We start from the raw sequence: 19,920 nt of genomic DNA, 5'->3' as shown, positions 1-19,920 counted from the left end.
GTGCTTCTTTGGAAGCTTTCCACTGAGAACTGTATAGGCATCTAGGAAGCAATTAGGATTGCTTGGGCAGATGTGAACTATCCTATGGCTATTCTTGTGCAATATTATTTTATGAGACTCTTTGCTAATGTCCATTTACACAGCATAAAGCGATACATGAAAGCAAGAGGAACTGCCATGTGTCTTCCAGGAGAGGTGGGACATCTGGCAACAGGATGGGAGTGATAGTAGTTTTCATCTTAGAATTAGCTTCCTGTATGGCTTTCTGAAGCCCTGGCCACTTGATTGTAGGTGAAACTCATTCCTTGCCTCAGAGAGTCTACAGTGTGGATACAACAAGTCAGACGAGTGTCACAACTAAAGCCCAGGAGAAAGAAAGGATGGAGATGAAAGAAGGAGAGTTGCTTGGTCAGTCAACTTTACAGAGTTGTTTTGAGACCAGAAGAGAACAGTGAAATTGTACATTATGAAATGAGCTGCATGGCAAAAGGCAGGAATCCAAGTGAGGTGTGGAAACACGAGGAGCAAGGAGGTTGGAGGAAAACACAGAGCAAGCAGGGGCTTCCAATAAAAGTTGTCACACTTTCAGTAGGGAAGGGAAAGTGCAGCAGCATTTTGGTCCAACTCCGATGGGCAGGGGAAAGAAGGCAAAGCTACTCCCTTGGTGGAAGTCTTTGAAGCAAGAGAGGACCAGAGCACAGACAAGCTATTCACGGAAAGCAAAGCTGGCCTGGCTTTGAAGTAAGAGCTCATCCTCAAACAATGACCTTGAAGGATTAGCAATCCCTGGCTAGAGAACAGTCAGCATGGGACTGATCTTTTTACCTTCCGGATGTTTATCATGCTGTTAATTTATATGAACAAGCTCAGCAAATAACATTCATTTTACTGGTGCATCTTTTCCCAGAAATTAATATACCTGTTCTCAGGGTCGCTCCGTCAGCTAATCATTGACAACTCACAGCAGAAGTCATCACACTGAATCAAAACATATTTCATGTGGAAGAGCTTTTCTTCCAAGAAGGCATAAAAAAAATCCCCAGCATTCAAATACACTGTTGGGCAGAGTTCGTATCTATGGCTCAGTGGTATTCCCACAGAGGAATGTATGTGTCCAGCAATGTCTGGCATGTGTTTGTATACACTGGCTTTGTTGAAGTCAGCATGGGAGCCATACAGGCTCTAGACTCAATACTAAGGCCAGACCTTCTAGCAGGTTACCAGTTACTACAAAACAAGAGAATAGCACTGAAACACAGACTGCAAAGCTCATATATGTCATTACTTGCCTTAACCTGGAAGAACGTAGCTCTGTGAGCACGGCAGTAGCCCTGGTCTGAGGCAGGGACAGATGTCTGAGATGATAGGATTCATCACACCAACCTTGAGATGTTTACCTGGTAGACTGCTCCATGTCAGAGCTAGTTAGCATAGCCTCCTTGTACAGTCCTTTGAGACAAATAGGCACTTCTTGGGCATAATTCATATGACTTATTCTAGATCACTGCTTTCAGATTCAATGAGCTACAGTCTAAAATAGCCTATTTCTCTTTCCTGACCTTAGACTCCTGGTTAGATGCATCTACATAGTAGCTACTTACCTTTCACTTGATGAATCCCCTCCATATGCACCAAGGGCAGCCTTTACAATAAGATTATTACTTCAAATAGGGCCAGTTCAGCCAGGGTTGAGGAAGTTTTCCCCATCTACAGGACTTTGCCTGACTGCCTGAGTGGAACTAAACCAGATTTCAATAGCTAATTAGGCCTTAGATTACTTTAAGCTGTCTTTTATACCCAGTCTTTACATCAATATATTCCATTAGAAAAGGACGAATCTTAAAAAATAAAAGGGACACTTGTCTGTTTGGGAGCAGTGGTCTCTGAAAACAAGAGAAAGAGTGGTCGCTAATATGGCATTGCTCTTAGTGCTAGATGGACCTTGCAACTTGTTGCTGAAACACATCAGCACATCCCACACTGACCAGAATACAAATACAGGGCATAGTTTCATGGATGCTGCTCTTAACTTGCTCAAATTACTCTCGCAGCAATCCCAGAACACACTGTGTTTGCCATTCACTTCTACTCAGCTTTACTTGTCTCAGAGAAATTAGATTAGGGGGTGGTGTTGACAGCAGCCTGCTGTGGCAGGAAGAGCTGAATAGAGAGCTGAATAGAACCACATTAAATTAACCAGAGCAATTTATTTGTCTCACATGTAAAGGGGTGTGTTTCTCTATCCCTGGTTTTCCACACTGCAGAAGGGTATGTGGCGCTCCACTGTTGTGCTCTGGGAAAGGAATGAGGAGGATAGTTTAGCTGCAGTGGTCTTTTAATACGACTCTGAGGAAAGCTGGTGGGACGAGGAAAAGCTGTCAGAAAGCTGATGTCAAGATGAGGGAAGAGAGCTGGTAGTAGAAGCATCTTTCCCTCAGACAACCAGTTTACTCTCTCTGAGGGAGAAGGAGCAGTACTCTCTCCACGCAAGGTATGAAACACGAGTTTCCAGGAACTGTGGAGAGAGGCATGAGTGGATTAGCAAATAGTCAATTCTGTAGTCAAGGGAGAGGAAGAGAAGTGACAAGGTTTTCTCCCAGCCATGGATATACTTCATCCCCGTTGTTAGCACCCAGGAGAAGATGCTAGGGAAACATCATTGGTAGCTGTATGGGATTCTATGGGTAGCTCATAGGGAACTCTTCCCAAGGCCACTGTCAGAGACAGAATCCTGGATTAGATGGTCTGACCCATGATGGCTGTTTTATATGTTCTCTTTTGCTGACAATGAGGAGAGGTCTCAGGTGTAACTAGGTCCTGTACATACTTAAGGTACAAAGGCCTGACAAGTACCACTGAGCTCAGGCAAGTCCACTGGCCAGACCTAGACAAGACGTGCTCTCACCTTCCTGTGAGCTTCCTCCAGCTGTGCTGTCACCTCTACCTGCTCTCACTGCTACCATAGCAGTAAGCCAGTAACTACCGACAACCAGCACCCAGGCAGCTTATTCTCAGTTGAGAGGGGACAAAGAGGCCTCTCCCACTTACACTGTATCTCTACTACTCCATACACTGCTGGGATGCTGTAGAAACAATACTAAAAATCAGAACATTAAATCTGCATAGCTAACCCAGCCCAACAAGGCTGCTTTCAGTGATTCCTCCGAGCTGCTCCATTGCCAAGTCCAACAAGGCTGTGCCATAAGCCCAGTCTCTTTGTATAGCATTTGTTTTGCCGATGGGTGTGCATCAGCTGTGTGTAGTCTAAGGGGGAAGATCTCGAAAGCCGGCAGCCCTGTGAATCCCCTCCTCCCACCCAGCCACAGTGTATAAATACAGTCGCTCAGACCTTGTTTGTGCTGGAAGAAAAGGCTCCCCGCAGACAATTTATTGCAGCCTTCTTAGGGTGGCCCCCTGCTCTGTTCACCAGGGGGAAGGTGTAATAAATTGCCTGCGGGGAGGCTTTGCTCCTTTGAGTCTCTTTAAAGATATGAGAAACTTCTGTCCAGACAGAAGATTTACTTGTGTGAAAACTGACCTTTGCTTGAGGAAGGGAACTAATGGGGCTCTGCTACTTAGCACACAGCTCTGAGTTGAGCCATCCATTACACACACATCTAATAGCAGTCTGGCTCTTGAGTCTCATAACATCATTTCTGTTTTCTGCTTAACTGGGAATATATTTGTATAAGCAAGCTGTGTTTAGAGAAGGGGATAAGTTGTTTTCCCTTTGCATTCAGCTACCTGAGGGGAAAGAAAAAGCAGCACTCTAAAAATTTGTTATTTTGAGCCACATTTTGAATGTCTTGAGACTGGCAGCACTGTCTTGTCTAATTTTAGGAAGCATTTAAACAGCATGATAGACACTATGCAGAAATGATGGATGTTATCAGTGTAAGATTTGTACCTAATTTGGATCAAGCAGCAACACCTAAGTTAATGCCTACACACAGATTCTCTGACTGGGTCAAAATCATACAGACATTATTTCCATTTTCATTGCAACTTGTGCATTTATATCTTACATCAGTGGGAGTGATTTGCTGTCACCAGTGAAGCAAGCAGAAAAGTCTGCTATGGGGGTGTCCCATGAAAATAGGATTGAAAAAAGTGCTGAAGGAGTAGATCCGGTAAGTTAGTAAACCCAGACCACATTTTGAAGCTGAATCATACCTTTATGTGCTGCTTACCACAAAGTGAAAGGCTGAAGCATGGCATGGGAAACCAGACTACCTGTGTTGTATTTTAAGTGCTCTGAATCACACTCTCCACTACCTTGCAGCATATTTTGCCTCTTTCAGAGATGGATTTACAGCCACTCCACACAGCTACATGAAGTCACAGGGATGAGAGGTGGCATGATACTGGCTGCTCAAAGAGTGAAAAAATGACCTTTTAAAACAAATGCCTGTGCTCTGAATAGCTTTGACTGGCCAAGATATATTGCAAAATGCCTATGGTCCTACCAGCTACCTACCTGCGAAGCAGTTACTTTAATGGCATTGAAAGTATGTTTGGAGGCTGATTTCTGTTTTTAAAATGGTTCAAGATCCTCAGATGAAAGATGTACCATATATACTTCGTGACAGTGTTAGGCAAGACAGGGCACCCAGCATTCAATCTCTAATAGTCAAGATGTTACTGTTGGTTAGGATCAGAGCCCCCAAAGAGCTGGGATGGAGCTCAAGACTGTGTGAGGAAATTCCCCGTCAGTTGTGTTGTGAGCTGGCTGAGGGACAGAAGGAGAGGAAGACAGTATGTTAGTATGATCTGACACTGTTCTTTCCTTGCGCTTGAGACAAGTAACCACCCACTCCAAACCAAGGGGAGATGCAACAGCTTTTTTATACAAAGCTGCACTTCCTTTGCAAACTAGACTCCATGGAGCATTGTAGAGATGGAATGATTTGCAGAATATATTGAGTGACTGCTGTTCTGATGGCTACGTCAGGCCTGGTGTCCACCTCGTATGAGTGAAGAGGACTCAGTGTACTGAAGTCAGTGCCTTTCCACGTGATATTTGATGTTGTACCCAACCATTAGGGAAGAATATGCCTGTATTTCTACCCTGATTCCTTTCCTTCTCTATGTTGGTACCGGAGCACTTCATGATGTGCAAAAATTCCCAGGATGTGTAGTTTGGGAGAGTGTTGGGTCCTATATTGTCCAAAGCAGACTAGTTAATATTTTGCAGGTGGAGAAGGTGAAGCGCAGGAATGAATAAATATCCTCAAACCATAAGTTTTAAGAAAAATGAATGGGCAGTTGGAAAATGGGCAACCAGCTTCACAGTGCAGTGCAGACTAGCAGAGAGAGAGAGAGAGAGAGGTGGCCCAGGTTAAATAATAGCCACAGTTTGGTCAGCTGCAATTGTTCATCCTGCTGGAATCACATTCCCCTCCAACATCTGTAGCTTCCCTGTCATGAGGTAACAGTAGACACAGGTCTCTTGCTCCATCCCATCCTCTGCATACCAACACGGACATCTCCAGCATCAGCTCTGACACCTCATGCTGAGTGAGGGGGGGTGTGAGCATGGGACAAGCATAGGATAAAGGATATGGGAATGAAATCAAAGTGAACACAGAGGGGAGGTAAATGGAGCTTTTTGGCATCTTTGATTTTCATTCCTGGCTGATTACTTAACAGGCCAACAGACACGACCATTGTGTGCTTTAAGTGTCAGCGCATAAAGTGCACCCATGTAACTATTAGCAAACAGGGATGCAACATAAAAGGAGCTGTGAATTGGAGCTGTTCAGAATACTCATTTAGCATGAAACCATGGACATAATGGCATCTACATTTAAGTCCATTACACTGATGTATGTGATTCTTCTTTTCCTGATTAGCAAATGGCCTCATATCTTTCAAATTATCCACTGAGGTTTTAAATGACATGGTAGAGGATAATAAGATAGACTCCAGGATGGATGAGGCAAAGAGAGGTCTTCTCCTTTCTCCACTGCTTTGTAATAATGAACTAAGGGACCATCCATTGACAGAGCCGCTGGGCTCTGTTGACAGCTCTTTCCTGCATCCTAGTCAGAATCACTACACATCAAAACCAAAATCTTTTGCTACATTTAGACATTTTCCATGAAATATAGTTTTATCTTTTTTTTTTTTTTTTTTTTTTTTTTGTCCTTTTCCTAGTAAAATAATGTTTTCATCAAGGCAGAGGAGAGCCACTTGATTTTTTCTTCTGTTCCCCCCCCCCCCCCCGGCCCTTTCCCATTTGTAATGGACCCAAGAGGGACCTTCTGTCTCCCTGAATGGAAGTGGTATAACCAGGCTAGAAGGAAACAACACCCCTTGCCAAAACTAAGTCCCTAACTCCTGCCCTTTAGAAGAAACAGGCATTGACCCACAAATGAGTTTCATGCTGTTATCACAGTCACCTGGATCAGCAACAAACACATCCAGTGCCAACTCCATTCCCTGCAGCCTCAGCCTCCTAGTCATTGCCATGTGCTGCTCCCCTCTGTTTTAGCCAGCCCTATGGCACAGCGCTGAGCTGGCATGCTGGAGCCACACACTCAGCCATCCTCTTTGCCTGGCCACCTCCTGCACTCCCATGGCCACCCCACTGCCTTCTTCTGAGTCAAGAGCATCTTCTGAGCAAGACATCTGAGCAGCCAGGCATGAGAAGATGGTAACAAGAGAAGGTTCTGCCATGTCCTCTCCTGGTCAGGACTCTTTAGAGGGCAGAGGACCTTTGTCTTTGTCAGGGCTCCAGTTTCAATGACAAGTGCTTTCCCAGTAGAGCTAAATGCACATGTATGCACACACAACTCAGTTTTTATACGATGTTGACAGCAATGACCAGAGACTCTCTAAATCCTGAAGAACCAGTAACCTCATCGGTGAGTCCAGGGCCCAGACAAACACCCTTCTGTGCTGCAAGCCAGAGATGGGAATCTGTGCAATGCAAGGGAGACAACATAGCAAATTTCCCATCACCCAAAGACTGGGAGTTTTCACAGATGCTTGTTACAGGCACCACTGCATAGAAGTCTGTGCTTGGCTGGTTGCAATATGAATTACCATTCGTCACAGCATGAGGGGTCTTAAGCTGTCTCAGAGCAAGTTACCAGTAAACCATTACTTAATACAGAGTGATTGGTAAGTACAAGACATGTCCTCACAGCTAAAAGACTTAAATGTTTCAGATGCAGCAGTTACTGAAGTCTTCCAAGATACCTACTGTAGGACTCATTATTATCTTCCTGCTGCTGAGAGAGAGCAGTCAAGACAGACACTTTGTGTTCATTACCCAGCATAATATTCACTGGTCTATTTAATTAAAGTTTAGAAAATGTAACTGATGAATTACAAATGACCGGGGAGCAGCATGAGGGGAAATGTAGAAATAGGATTATCATTGGATGGATCTCTCTTCTTAACCTTTAAAACTTTCTTTAAAACATTCACAAAGTCCTGTGGGATCTTCTTCCTTCTTGTCATCAGAGCACGCACCTAATTGTTCATGGCAACAGTTGCTTGCTGTCTGAGGGAAAGCTCTTTGCTATTGTATTGTAAGAGATGTAGGTAGCACAGCTGAGGTGTGGGACACATTGTACTGCCTACATCCCTGTCCAGTCCATCTGTTTTTTCCTGGATATATTAGCTTCATAGTGTGTGCATTTCACATGTAGGAATACTGCTCTCTGGGGAGTCCTTGATAAAAGTCTTATTGTTTCCCCCCAAAACTGATGGTCTTGAACTATGTAGTAAGAAAAGGGGTTGTTATGCTAACAGGCAAAACAGCTAGAGGTGTCACAGGTGGGAAGAGTATTTACAAACATAAAATAACAGCCACACGCAGCTAAATACTTTGCTCAAGGTCATGAAAGAAACCTGTGACAGAGTTATGAATTTAACCCAGATTTCTTGCTTGGTTCATTGCCTTAGCAGCTGGATCCTTCTTCCTGCCTCCTTAGTCACTGACATACTACTCATTTAAAAGTGTGTTTTCCTTCCCTGTATTTGGAAAAGGTGATAACAGGAGGAGGTCTGACAGAGATTCATAATCTGGGCAAAAAAAAGTGTCTTTCCCTCCCATTTCTGTTGTTCCAGTGCTGACTGAATTCAAGGGAGCCTGCTCCAGTTCGAGTTTTTGAAGCCTGCCACACAGCAAATCTCGCAAGAGTTCTCTCTGCAAATCTGTTTTCTCTCAATAGCACCAATTTCCCGGTGCACATGCTTTGTACTTGTCTGGATGCATGTGTGAGAGCCAGTAGCTCACCAGCACACTTTCCACTCTGCAGAGCACTTGAGAATTGGGTTTTCTTTCTGAAGATGAATATCATCTGGGTTCTGAAGAGACTCATTTTTACACAGAAAATGGTCTATGTGGAATGCCTTGGGAAAGCTCTTTGCAACCTTACGAAATACAATATTGCCCTCTAGTGACCAGCAGGATGGTCTTGTTTGATCTGCTGATGGAACAAAAAGCATTTTTGCTAATCTTCCCTGGGATTTGAAACTGGGACAGATTTTTCTTCTTTCATCCAACTCTGGAATCCTATCATACGCTGGAGAGAATTGGTAGTGGTGATAAGCAGAGGAGGTTCTTCAAGAATAGCAGTAGGTGTAAAATTATCATTTTTCTCCATGAATTCAGCAGACAGAAAGCCAGCTCCACTCAGAAGGCAGATCTAGCAAGATGGTGCCTTTTTAATGCAGTGTCTTTTTTTTTTTTTTTTTTTTTTTTTTTTTTTTTTTTTTGCATTTCTTATGCCAAACATCTTTTTACATGCCAAAAAAGAGACATCAGGTGAAACCATGTGGAAACTAGAAAAAAATAAGAAAAAGTTGAGTTTTTATTCTTGATCCATTAGAGAACATTTGAATGGAGTCCTTCTTTCTTTTTATTTTGCTGTTTGAACTATTCCGGAGGGAAAGGATAAGAGATAGGAGTCAGAGAAATTCAGCAGATGAACAAAAAGACCCTCCAAATGTTTCTCTCATTCAAATAGGCAAATAGTTCACTAGAACAGTCAGGAAAGAAACTGTTTTGAAGGGTCTTCAGAAGACACTTGGAATCACTACAAAGCTTTGACCTTTACCCCTAGAAAGGTTACATTTAAGGCCCTGGATTCTACAAATAGCTTGACATGGACAGTTGCTTTAATGCTTGTGTGCAGCCCCAGGAGTTTCAGCAGGTCTCACAGCTCTGCTCCCAGACAGCAGGGTCAGACAGTAAGATTTCCATGTAACTGGACCCTGCATCTCAACCCTGATTTCTAAGGGATCTCATTGGGTTTTTTTAGTTCCTGATGCAGACAGCATTTCCCTGGCACCTTCTCTATTCTAATTGCCCCTGACAAGGCATGACAGTAGTGGAATTTAGGTAAGGAACATTGCTGCTATTATATTACAACTTAAAAATAACTTTAAATCAGAGTCGGCAGGTCTATGTATTTTTCTCTTTAATCAAAATATAAGATAAATGCAAAATTCATCTTAATCATTCTCTGAATCCACCCAAGCTTTCCCTGTTAGCACAGGTAGTACCTTGCACTTATTTTATTTTGAACTTCTCTCCCTGAAAGGTCAAAGAGCAGAATTAAGGGCTAGAGTCTATCCAAGCCAGTGGCAAAACTCTAATGGAGTTCATATGTGCAAAGAATCAAAGCTTTAAGCAATCAGAACATGGAATACTGAACTGATTCATACATATGGTGAAATTTTCAATGTAATTGCAAATATTTGGCACATTCAGCCAATGCAAGTCAGTGTTTTTTCTAGAACTGAGGGTTTGGGCTGGGTAGGTTTTTAATGAGTTCTGAGAAACCATTTCATCCTCTGCTCAAAAGATTACATTATTGTCCTTCCTGGTCATCCCCAGCATCACAACTCACTGCACTGGCAAATTGTGCAAGGTCCATAGCTATTCCTGGCCACTTACTTTCCAACCATAGTTGCTACATACCAGCTGCTGAAGTGCATGAAGAATCCCTTATAAAAATTACCCGATGCAGAGCTAAAGTGCCCAGGAAAGGAATCCACGAGTGGATTTCTAGTAGTGAACATTTTACAAAATGCAGCACAGAAATGGACCGGTTAGGTAGAGGAGAGAAAAAGAAATACCACCATGTGATGGAGAAGGGAGGGAAGTTTTCAGGCAAACAAAAACAAAAGATGAGAAAATAATCTATGTGATGATCCAATTCCTTTGGTATGGCTGGGGTTGTGCTGAGTGATCGCATCCTAGAGCATGCTCAAGCCTCTTTCATCCTCCCAGTCTCTCTGTCATAAATGGAAAAATGTGTTTTCAGTAGACTCATCATGATGCGTTGACCATGTTCTAACGTAACGAGTCCATTTTCATGTTTTGCCCTGCAGTTTTCCCACATATCTCACCTCTGTTGCTTTCCCCTTCAGGTTCTACATTGAGAGCATCTCCTATCTGAAGGATAATGCCACCATTGAGCTGTTTTTCTTGAATGCCAAATCCTGCATCTATAAGGTAAGGACTGTGGGAGCTCTCGATGGCGGCATGCTGGCTCGCAAGAGCCGAGGCACCCCATCTGCGTTTGCGGGCTTCACCGTCCACACCCGCTGCCCCAGTTTACGCTGTTCGGAGAGGTAAATTCTCACGGCACCTCTGAGGAAATGAGGGAGGAGGTGAGGAGCTGCTCCACCAGGGAGACCCCGACGGGGTCACGGCAGAAACAAGCCCCTGCCGCCCGGGCGCCCCGGCCGATAGGGAGCCATCAGCGCCCCTCCTTCCTGACGGCATCGCGGTCCCCCTCAATGCCCGGCCTCCCCCTCCTCCTCCTCCCACCCCTCCATCTTCTCTAACCACCTCGCACTTGGGTGCAGCTTCCCTTCCCCAGAGATGCGCTGAGGTAAAACTCCCCGGGAATAACTTGGGAGGTGGACAGCAGGGCATGTGTACCTGTTAAAATGATAGGCTTGCTTGTGTTTAAAAGGAAATTCCTGGTTTTACAGTAAAACCCTGCTTTTCCGGGAGGCCCGGGCCGAGCTCAGCTGATGCCGCCAGCCCTTCCCGCCCGAGGGCGGCAGCGGCGTCGCGGGCTGCGGCGCGGGCGCCATCTTGTGGCGTAGGGAGCGAGTGTGCGCGCGCGCGTGTGAGGAACGTGTGAGAGAGTGTGTGTGAGGGGGTGAGAGCGCGTGTGCGTGTGAGGGAGTATGTGTGAGAGGGTGTGAGGGGGCGTGTGTGTGTGAGGAAAGTGTGAGAGACTGTGTGTGAGGGGGTGAGAGCGCGTGTGCGTGTGAGGGAGTATGTGTGAGAGGGTGTGAGGGGGTGTGTGTGTGAGGAAAGTGTGAGAGAGTGTGTGTGAGGGGGTGAGAGCGCGTGTGCGTGTGAGGGAGTATGTGTGAGAGGGTGTGAGGGGGTGTGTGTGTGAGGAAAGTGTGAGAGAGTGTGTGTGAGGGGGTGAGAGCGTGTGTGCGTGTGAGGGAGTATGTGTGAGAGGGTGTGAGGGGGTGTGTGTGTGAGGAAAGTGTGAGAGAGTGTGTGTGAGGGGGTGACAGCGTGTGTGCGTGTGAGGGAGTATGTGTGAGAGGGTGTGAGGGGGCGTGTGTGTGTGAGGAAAGTGTGAGAGAGTGTGTGTGAGGGGGTGAGAGCGTGTGTGCGTGTGAGGGAGTATGTGTGAGAGGGTGTGAGGGGGCGTGTGTGTGAGGAAAGTGTGAGAGAGTGTGTGTGAGGGGGTGAGAGAGCGTGTGCGTGTGAGGGAGTATGTGTGAGAGGGCGTGTGTGTGAGGAAAGTGTGAGAGAGTATGTGTGAGGGGGTGAGACAGCATGTGCGTGTGAGTGTGTGTGAGGGGGCGTGTGTGTGTGAGGAAAGTGTGAGAGAGTATGTGTGAGAGGGTGTGACAGTGTGTGCGTGTGAGGGGGTGTGTGTGTGTGTGTGTGTGTGTGTGTGGAAAGTGTGAGAGAGTACATGTAGGAGGGTGACAGTGTGCATGCGTGTGAGTGTCAGCATGTGTGCATGTGTGTGGGTGTGTAAGTGCGTATGTGTGAGGATGTGTGACAGGAGTGTGTGTGTATGTGTGGTGTGGGGAGAGAGTGTGTGTGCACATGTGCACCTGTGTGTGTGTGAAGAAAGCATGAGAGAGTATGTGTGACAGCAGTGTGTGCGTGTGTATGTGTGGCATAGGGAGCATGTGTGCGTGTGTGTGTGTGTGTGTGAGGGTGTGTGACAGGAGTGTGAGCGTGCATGAATGTGCAAGAGGGGATGTGTGAGAGTGTGGGGTATGAGTAAGCCTTGGGGAAGGTGAGAGTGTGACAGTGAAAGTGTGTATATCTGCAAAGGTGAGTGTGTGAGGGAAGTGCAAGAGAGTATGAGGGAGGGTTTGTGAGAGCATGAGGGAGAATATGTGCAAGAGTGTGTATTACTGTGAGAGTGTGTGAGAGTGTGTGTCGTGCATGAGTGTGAGTAGTACATGGGCGTGCAGTATGAATGTGTGTGCATCTGCAGGTGTGTTTTGGGGGGAGCGTCTGTGTCCGTGAGTACGTGGAGTATGTGTGGTGAGTGGAGGGGGGGGATGTCTGTGCGTGTGAGTATTGAAGGTCATTTTATATAGCATCAGGCCATACACAGAGAAATGTTTTTGTGCCAAAAATAGGCCAGCCTGGTAGGCTATTGGAAACACCAGCCTGTTATCATTAGGACCGTAAACCAGAGCTACCTGTTGTAAGGCGCTCCGTGTGCCAGAGAGAAGGGCTTTCTGGCTCAGGCTGCTGCCGCTACCCCAGCTGGAGCGCCGGTGGCAGAGCTGCAGAGCCGATTCCTGCGATGCGACAAGCTGAGTGCACAGGTAGAAGAGGCAGAGTCTGGAAAATCAACCTCAGAGCCCTGGAGCAGGTTTCCAGCCCTGCTAGGTCCTGCTTGAGAGCTACCAGATCAGCCCTTACAGGATCAGACTTTTCCCCTCCCCACAGTCCCTGAAACTTTCTGGCCTTCTGTTTCCTTTACTGCATGGCTAGAACCTGCTGAATCCAGGCAGAGGCTGGTTGCTTAAGGACTTTGCCAGGTGAGCTGGAGGAGTGACTTGAACTGTGGGACTGGGACACGCCTGCTGTCAGCCATATTCCCTGAAATAGAGATTATTGCCTTCTGCCTCATCCTGCACTGGCAGAAGCCGTTCACCTGTGTGAATTCACCTCCCACCTGCTGGTGAGGAACTGGCGGGAAGGGACATCTGTAGTCAGCCAGTTATTGTGCCTTTGTTCCACCACCCTAAGCAGGCTTGTGAACTGCCGAGCAAACCAGTTTACATATCTGCATGTCCTAAAATGCAGAGACTAAGTTTGCATGTCCTAAATTGAAGGGAAAGATAAGGGGAGCCAGAAAATGCCATTTTTCCAGTGCACTGGGAAGAGGCAGGGTTGCTGAGCCGAGCTTTGCAGAGCTTTGCTCTCTGGCAGGGCTGTAATTAGATGTGCTTATTCAGCCCTCTCCAGCAACAAGCTCAGTGAACATCACATTTTGGTTCCTGGGGAAAGTTCTTTTTTGGAGTATTGCCAGGAAAAGATTACACTGCTGTTCTTTTTTCGGAAAAAGCGTAAGAAGAAGAAGAAAAAGAAAGTGCCTACAGATCTAGGTTGGTCTATTTTAGTCTGACCTCTCTTGAAACCATTACTCTGCACATTTGAGCTGACTGTCATCTCTATCCAAAAATAGCCCTTTTGGCTTCCCAGTCTCCCTCACAAGTCCTTCCCTGTCTGACTTCCTGCCACAGTCAAGCATTGCTCTATTATTAAAAAAGATGTTGAATTTGAAAGGTAGGTGCAAGATCTCTGCTCAGATACAGGATGAGCACCCAGCCTGCATGCCTGGGGAATCCACTGGATACAGAAAAGAGGATTCAGTATCTAGGAAAAACCAGTGCTTGTCTCCCTGCAGCTAGCAGGTGTTGCAGACTCCCAAACCTTGGAAGTATCCTTGTTGGATGAAAAGGTTCCTTACTGGACTCACCCTGGTCTTATCCTGCAGCCAGGGAAGGCCATGCTGAGTTTGTTGTAACTGTACTTCCTAGCTTTATGCTAGTAGCTCAGACCTTCCCACATTTCTCAATTCTCCAGACATACACCTTCCTATGTCCCCATGCACAGAGCTTCTCATGTTGAGAGAAAAGAAAAATGAGATGCCTGATTAGATTGGGGCTGTGGGTCTTCTAGAGTTGCTAGCTGGATCTGTGCTGGGCCCTGTCCTACTCTGCCTGTGCATAGAGCTCCTTTTGACCCAGCCTGTTGTGTACTGAGAAATTCAGCTGTGCACCCACTGACCCACAAACCCAAAATCTTGTCACAGGATTAGCGCAGCTAACATTGGCCAGAAAGGCCAAGCCATGTCTGTACAGCAAACAAGGGCCTTCACATTGAGCACTGTCCCACTGTTAGTCACGCTATTGAGTTATTAGCATGCTATGGTATGGGTTTTGGCCGGTGCCACCTAGCCCTCTCCCAGAGGTTGCTTGGGCAGTGTTTAGAGAAGAACACCTGTTCTCAAGAGGTGATATAGATGAGATGCAACACTCGCTTTTTGGAGTAGGGAGGAAGAAACACTGTTTAGCCATGAACTATACTGTGTTTAGCCATGAGCTGTACTGTGCCATGTACCCTTAGGGCCAGTGAATGGGCCCTGGTCCACTTTGCCTACTAATATAGACTAGCCATAACATTGGCACGTGGTTACAAAGGCAGAGGAAGACCAGGCACACTGATTCCTTCTGGGCCTACTCCTGGGCCCCCTTGCTATAGGATATGCCTGAAAGCCCTAGTCTGGCTCTATTTATAGTTGAATCAATTTATCACACCAGCCACCTTCACTTGGCACATACACATCGTTAGTGCAGGTGCCTGTGCGAATCAGACAGTTTAGCTGAACGGGGGAAGGTGTGTTCATTGCCCATGGCAGAGCTGGTCTTCGTTCCTCAGGGAGTCATTATGAGGGAGGTGAGGCAAGTGCTTATTTTAAAAAGCTGGCACTGGTGAAAGCCAAGGACACCTGGATTCTATTCTGTTTTGTTCCCTTTGTTTTTGACTTTTCCAGGGACAAGCCAACTCAGCGATTGTGGCTTGTAAATGAGGTGTGGCCATTGCTTGGCTGGAGCATGGATCACAATAGTGATATATATTTAGATCACTCAGTTCCTTCCAGATTAAATAAAATATTTAAAAAAGCAGTTTAAATAAATACAACAGAAGAGCACCACAGATGTGAGCTGAACAGTGGCTCATGTATATGTACTCCTATGGCCACATAGGAGACTACATAGGAAATCTAGTTGCGGGATTAAGGCCAAAACTATGGGAGAAGAGGCCCACTATGTTCCCAAAAGCAGGGGCCAGAGACTTGGGAAAAGTGCGCTTGGCTATGAGATTAATACTCCTACCTCCCATCCCAAACATTTTTGATGGATCCATATCCCACACATTCAGAGATTCAGAGAGAGCAGTGCCGAGGCCCTTCTGTCCTGTGGCCCTATGTTCCCCAGGGGCAGACAGCCAGGTGCATGACACCAGCTGCCAGTACATGGCACATAGGTCCCTAGGGAGATGCTGCGATGCCTGACTATGGCTGGAGGTTTCTGACCAAAGTGCCACAATCAGAGGTCCTTTGGATTTCTCAGCTACACCCTGGCACCACAGTCCTCTGCTGTCCCCTATCCAACACTGCACCATCTCAGGCACAATAGAAGATGGACCTTGAGAGGACTGGATGAGGCCATCAGAGCCCTTCTTGTGACCACAGTGTCCAAGCATAACCCTCACAATTTTACCCAGCCTTCCACGATTGTTTTCATCAGTGGTGGGTTCTATTGAATGGAGCAGTTCAGATCTGGCAAGAGATTTGTTTTCACAGCTCATTCCCAAAACAATCCCAGACCCAATGCTTATGGAGATGAAGGGGCCAATATCAGAACTCCCATCCTGTAGGACAGAATATGCTTCTTTTTCCTGTGAATTCAGCCTGCACAAGGGCCAGAAAAGGTCCACATAGGCTTTGATACAACTTCAGTAAAGACAAATTCCCTCATTTCCTTGCTTCTATGAGCCAAGGAAAAAGCTGTGTTCCCCTGAGACATGGGTGGTATTTTGTAGAGAAAACATGTTTTTTTCCCCAGACTTCTTTTCACTAAATCACACAAGAAAATAAAAATTACCCTGAACCCCCCACACCTGCCTTCTTCTCCCTCCTGCACAGGAATCCCTTTATGCCACATCCAGTTATGCTTCATTTACCAAGTCATTACAGTGAGTATTTGGCTTTCTCCACATCACAGTGAGCAGGTTAAGCCTTACTTTGGTCTCCAGGAACATAGGGAATGCTTTGAAGCCTAGCCAGGGGAAAAAACTGGCGCTGCATGCTTCACTGTGCAGCAGCTAGGAGGAGATGCATATTCTTCTTGCAGGAGCTCAAATTGACTGAACTTTCTGTCTTTCTCCTTGTTTTTTTCATCTTTCAAGGAACTCATTGAGGTGGATAGTGAAGTGGTGTTTGAACTGGCTGCCTACATCTTGCAGGTAAGCAGCAGCCTTCTCTTGCTTTATGCTTTTTTGTGTTGCATCAGATGTCTTGGTAACCTGCAAAATCACACCAAAAGGGCTGAACAGAAGTGGAAAGATTCTCAAAATTATAGGAGAAAAAAAAAGAAATTGGGACCTGTAATACTCATTTGTAACCATGGTAAGGCTGAGGAGGGGTTAAAATGTGACCAAACAGTCCCCAGGGAAGGATGGAAATGATTGTGACTCCCAAAGCCTGACTTCTGCTTCTGTGGAAATGATCTGTGCTAGTTGCTTTCTCCTTTCTTCTCTCTGGTAGCATGCTCACTGCCACAGTGGGGCAAAGGGCCTCTAGCTCTGCCTTGACACATGGACAGGATGGGAAAGGGCCATGTGCTGTCCTTGCTAATGAGATCTCAAGGGAATGTCCCACATCCCGTGCCCGTGGATCTACAGGACACAAGTGCATCTCTGTGATTCTTTCCCAGTGACATATGAGAATAGTTATCTGTCCTTTCCAAACCTGTGAGAGAATGGAAGGAAGAAGGTAGAAGACATTACCTTCTGTAGGTAGTGTCTAGTCACTAGACAGTGACTAGTACTGTCACTGGGACAGTACTAACTCCATGCTTCAGAGGGGTTACACTCCCTCTTGGTCCAGGCAACTGAGTCTTAGAGTCCCTGTGAACTGAAGTACTGAGTCCCTCAGTGAGGCTGAGATTTGAATGTATGCAGCATTCAAGTCCTGTCAGATTTGCCATGAAGATGACCTCTCAATTGTCAGCAGATGAGCTATGAAAATTGTCGGTACACACCTTTCATTATTTATAACAATGCAAAATAGATACAGAAGGCTCCAAAACCAAAACTTCCCATTTAGGAAGCAGATACCACTGCCCAATATTTTGTATACATAAATGTATGTTATACTTGTACCAACAGAGATATTAAAGGCCCTAGGATATGATTTAAAGCCATAGAAAATTTAAGTGTTGAATGAGATTTCCTAGGTGAAATCCTTACATGATGTGTTCCCCTGCAGAGATTTCTGTTGTATTTGTTTTCCCATTAGAGCTTGGCCCTGTGAAGATCTCTATTAGAAAGCTTCTGTATGTGCATCTGTCTGTATTCCTCAATGTGGACAGAAAGGCTCAAAGACTTACCAAAACCTCCTTCAGAAACAAAAATTATGTCTTGCTCTGCCGGAAGATGGAAGGGCCAGAGAGCAGACTGCCAGCAGAGCTTACTAAATCTGTGGTTCCTAAAGAGCAATCTCTTCAGGATGATGGAAGTGGGTTCTCCACATGCTCTCATGTGGGAGCAGATCAGAGATAATTGTCAGATGATTCTTGTTCTCTTTTTCGGTATAGTTTTTAATCTCTTTCCTTTCAGCCATGAAGCTATGAGGATCCATGTGAGCAGAAAGGCTTTCTCATCAGACTGCCCTAATAACAAACATTAATAACAAAGCATTGCACTTCTGTAGCACTTTTCATGTGAAAATTGCTTCAGGAAGCAATTAATGCATAGGCATTTGAATCTTCATTAAGATCATTTTATGTAACAAAAATGGAGCGAGAGAGTCAGGATGGGAGACTCAATTAAAAGCACATTATAGAAATTGCATATTGGCGTGTTAGGGGAATACTCATCAAACAGGCTTATTGTGAGAATCAGCAATAGGGTTCTGCATCTATTGTCTGCTCATCCTAATGAATAACTTGAGCAATTAGCAACTGTACAACCAGATCCAGGTCTGTCACTGTAACCCTCATTGCTACAACTGTGTTTTTTATCACAGACAAGCACAGGATGTTGCGTGTATTCCTGTAGTAGTTTAATGTGTAATTTAACAAAAGGAGTCAAAACAGGCCACACCTCTGCTGTCTGTAACAAGAAATTACTACAAGCCATGTCTGTGACAAAATCCAAGCAACTCAAGAGGGATCATGCAGCAATCTGTTTTACTTCTCAATTTTCACTACAGTATTTAGGTCTGAGAACCGAGGTATACAGACTCTACCCAACAACATTTTTTTCAGTTGAGTATGCTCATCCCAGCACAAGTGTGGGTCATATCCTCTGTTTTTTGCTGTGTGTTAAACAACAGTTATGATATTTGTGATGGTTCCATCCTATGAAGCATAGGAGAGCTTATCTGTCCTTCAGTTTGCTCAGGGGAAAATGGGAAGATACTAGGGGACAGTCAGAACTCGAGTGATTTAGGCTGCATCCTCACTTCAAAGTGATGTTACCAGCAGAAACTTACCTGAATCACAGGATCAAAGCTTCATTGAACCTGGGCTGAGTGGTTTTGTGAGTGGCTCAATGGCTGCAGAGACTAACACCTGAATGCAAAACCAGGTTCTCTTGGCAGTGAAAGCACAAGTTACATTACTGACCAGTTGCAAACTACATTATTGCACTGTGCTTTGTTTGTAGTTAGCAGCAATTGTAGAACTTGGCATACACTGTAATAAAATGCAATTTGTGCATGGAAAATGCAAAATGTGTATTACATCTATTCAGGAGGTGACTCGGATTTTGAGAGTTCTCCAGATATCCAGTAAGACTCAGATATCTGAGTCTTACTAATCTAACTACTAGAGTGGAACATTACCCAACTCTTTAGTATCAGGCTGTGATGGTAATAAATTCAGATATTTAGGTATTTAAGGAGGGGAACTAAATACTTCCTCAAACACCTAGTGAGGAATTAGAGAAACTGCATCCCCTTGAAAGCTGAGAGTAAGCTAGGTTATTCAAAATCCAGTTACTAAAATAACCAGAATACTTGTGAGAAGAGTCAGGGGGTTTTTAGAGTCCACTGAGACTTTGGAGATCTTCTAGTAATGTAACTTCCACACTGAGCAAAAAGGCTACCTACCTCTTTACTAGCACTGTTTCCAGCAGCCTCTTGGATACCCACAAGCAGAATGAGGAATCATCCATCCATGTATTTTGCAACCCTTTTGTCTGTTAGATCTGCCTAGCTAATGCCATATGTGTCAGAACACTTGAATTAGCCTATTAGAGACTAGTCCCAGAAAATATTTGAGAAATCAGTTACAAAAGGAAATCGCAGCTAAAATGAATTTTGCAAATCTTGCACACTAGATTTATTTTTCTTTTTTTCTGTTTTTAATAATATATTTTTGTTTCTGTCTTTCATTTTACAGGAGGCAAAAGGAGATTTTTCGAGGTAGGTGAACTTAAATTTTTTTGCCATTGTGTGTTGTGAGAATGAAGTTGATGAAATCACTCTGCAAGTGATGCGACACAGTTTGTAACTGTAGCAAAGGGAATGCATTACTAGAAATGATTTCTTCACAAAACAGTCTTTGACCAGAGCATGCATTGCAAACAGCATTGTTTGGGACTACATTGTTGACAAATGCCTCTATATACCCATGAAGTTCAGGAAATAGAGTACT

General features: G+C 45.0%; 1 protein-coding gene across 5 annotated transcripts in view; it reads left to right on the top strand.

Moving 5' to 3' along the window:
* FRMD4A (FERM domain containing 4A) overlaps nucleotides 1–19,920 on the top strand; it is a 231,545-nt gene that overhangs the window by 136,501 nt on the left and 75,124 nt on the right. For all 5 annotated transcript variants that reach the window (XM_062581146.1, XM_062581137.1, XM_062581128.1 and 2 more), the window contains exons 5-7: nucleotides 10,390–10,474; nucleotides 16,448–16,504; nucleotides 19,666–19,688. In XM_062581146.1, the coding sequence (XP_062437130.1) occupies nucleotides 10,390–10,474; nucleotides 16,448–16,504; nucleotides 19,666–19,688 (165 nt within the window). The remainder of the gene's footprint in view (nucleotides 1–10,389; nucleotides 10,475–16,447; nucleotides 16,505–19,665; nucleotides 19,689–19,920) is intronic.

Source organism: Rhea pennata, chromosome 1 (assembly GCF_028389875.1).
Source record: "Rhea pennata isolate bPtePen1 chromosome 1, bPtePen1.pri, whole genome shotgun sequence".
In the NCBI taxonomy this organism is placed as follows: domain Eukaryota; kingdom Metazoa; phylum Chordata; class Aves; order Rheiformes; family Rheidae; genus Rhea; species Rhea pennata.
This window is presented reverse-complemented; position numbering and strand designations above follow the sequence as displayed.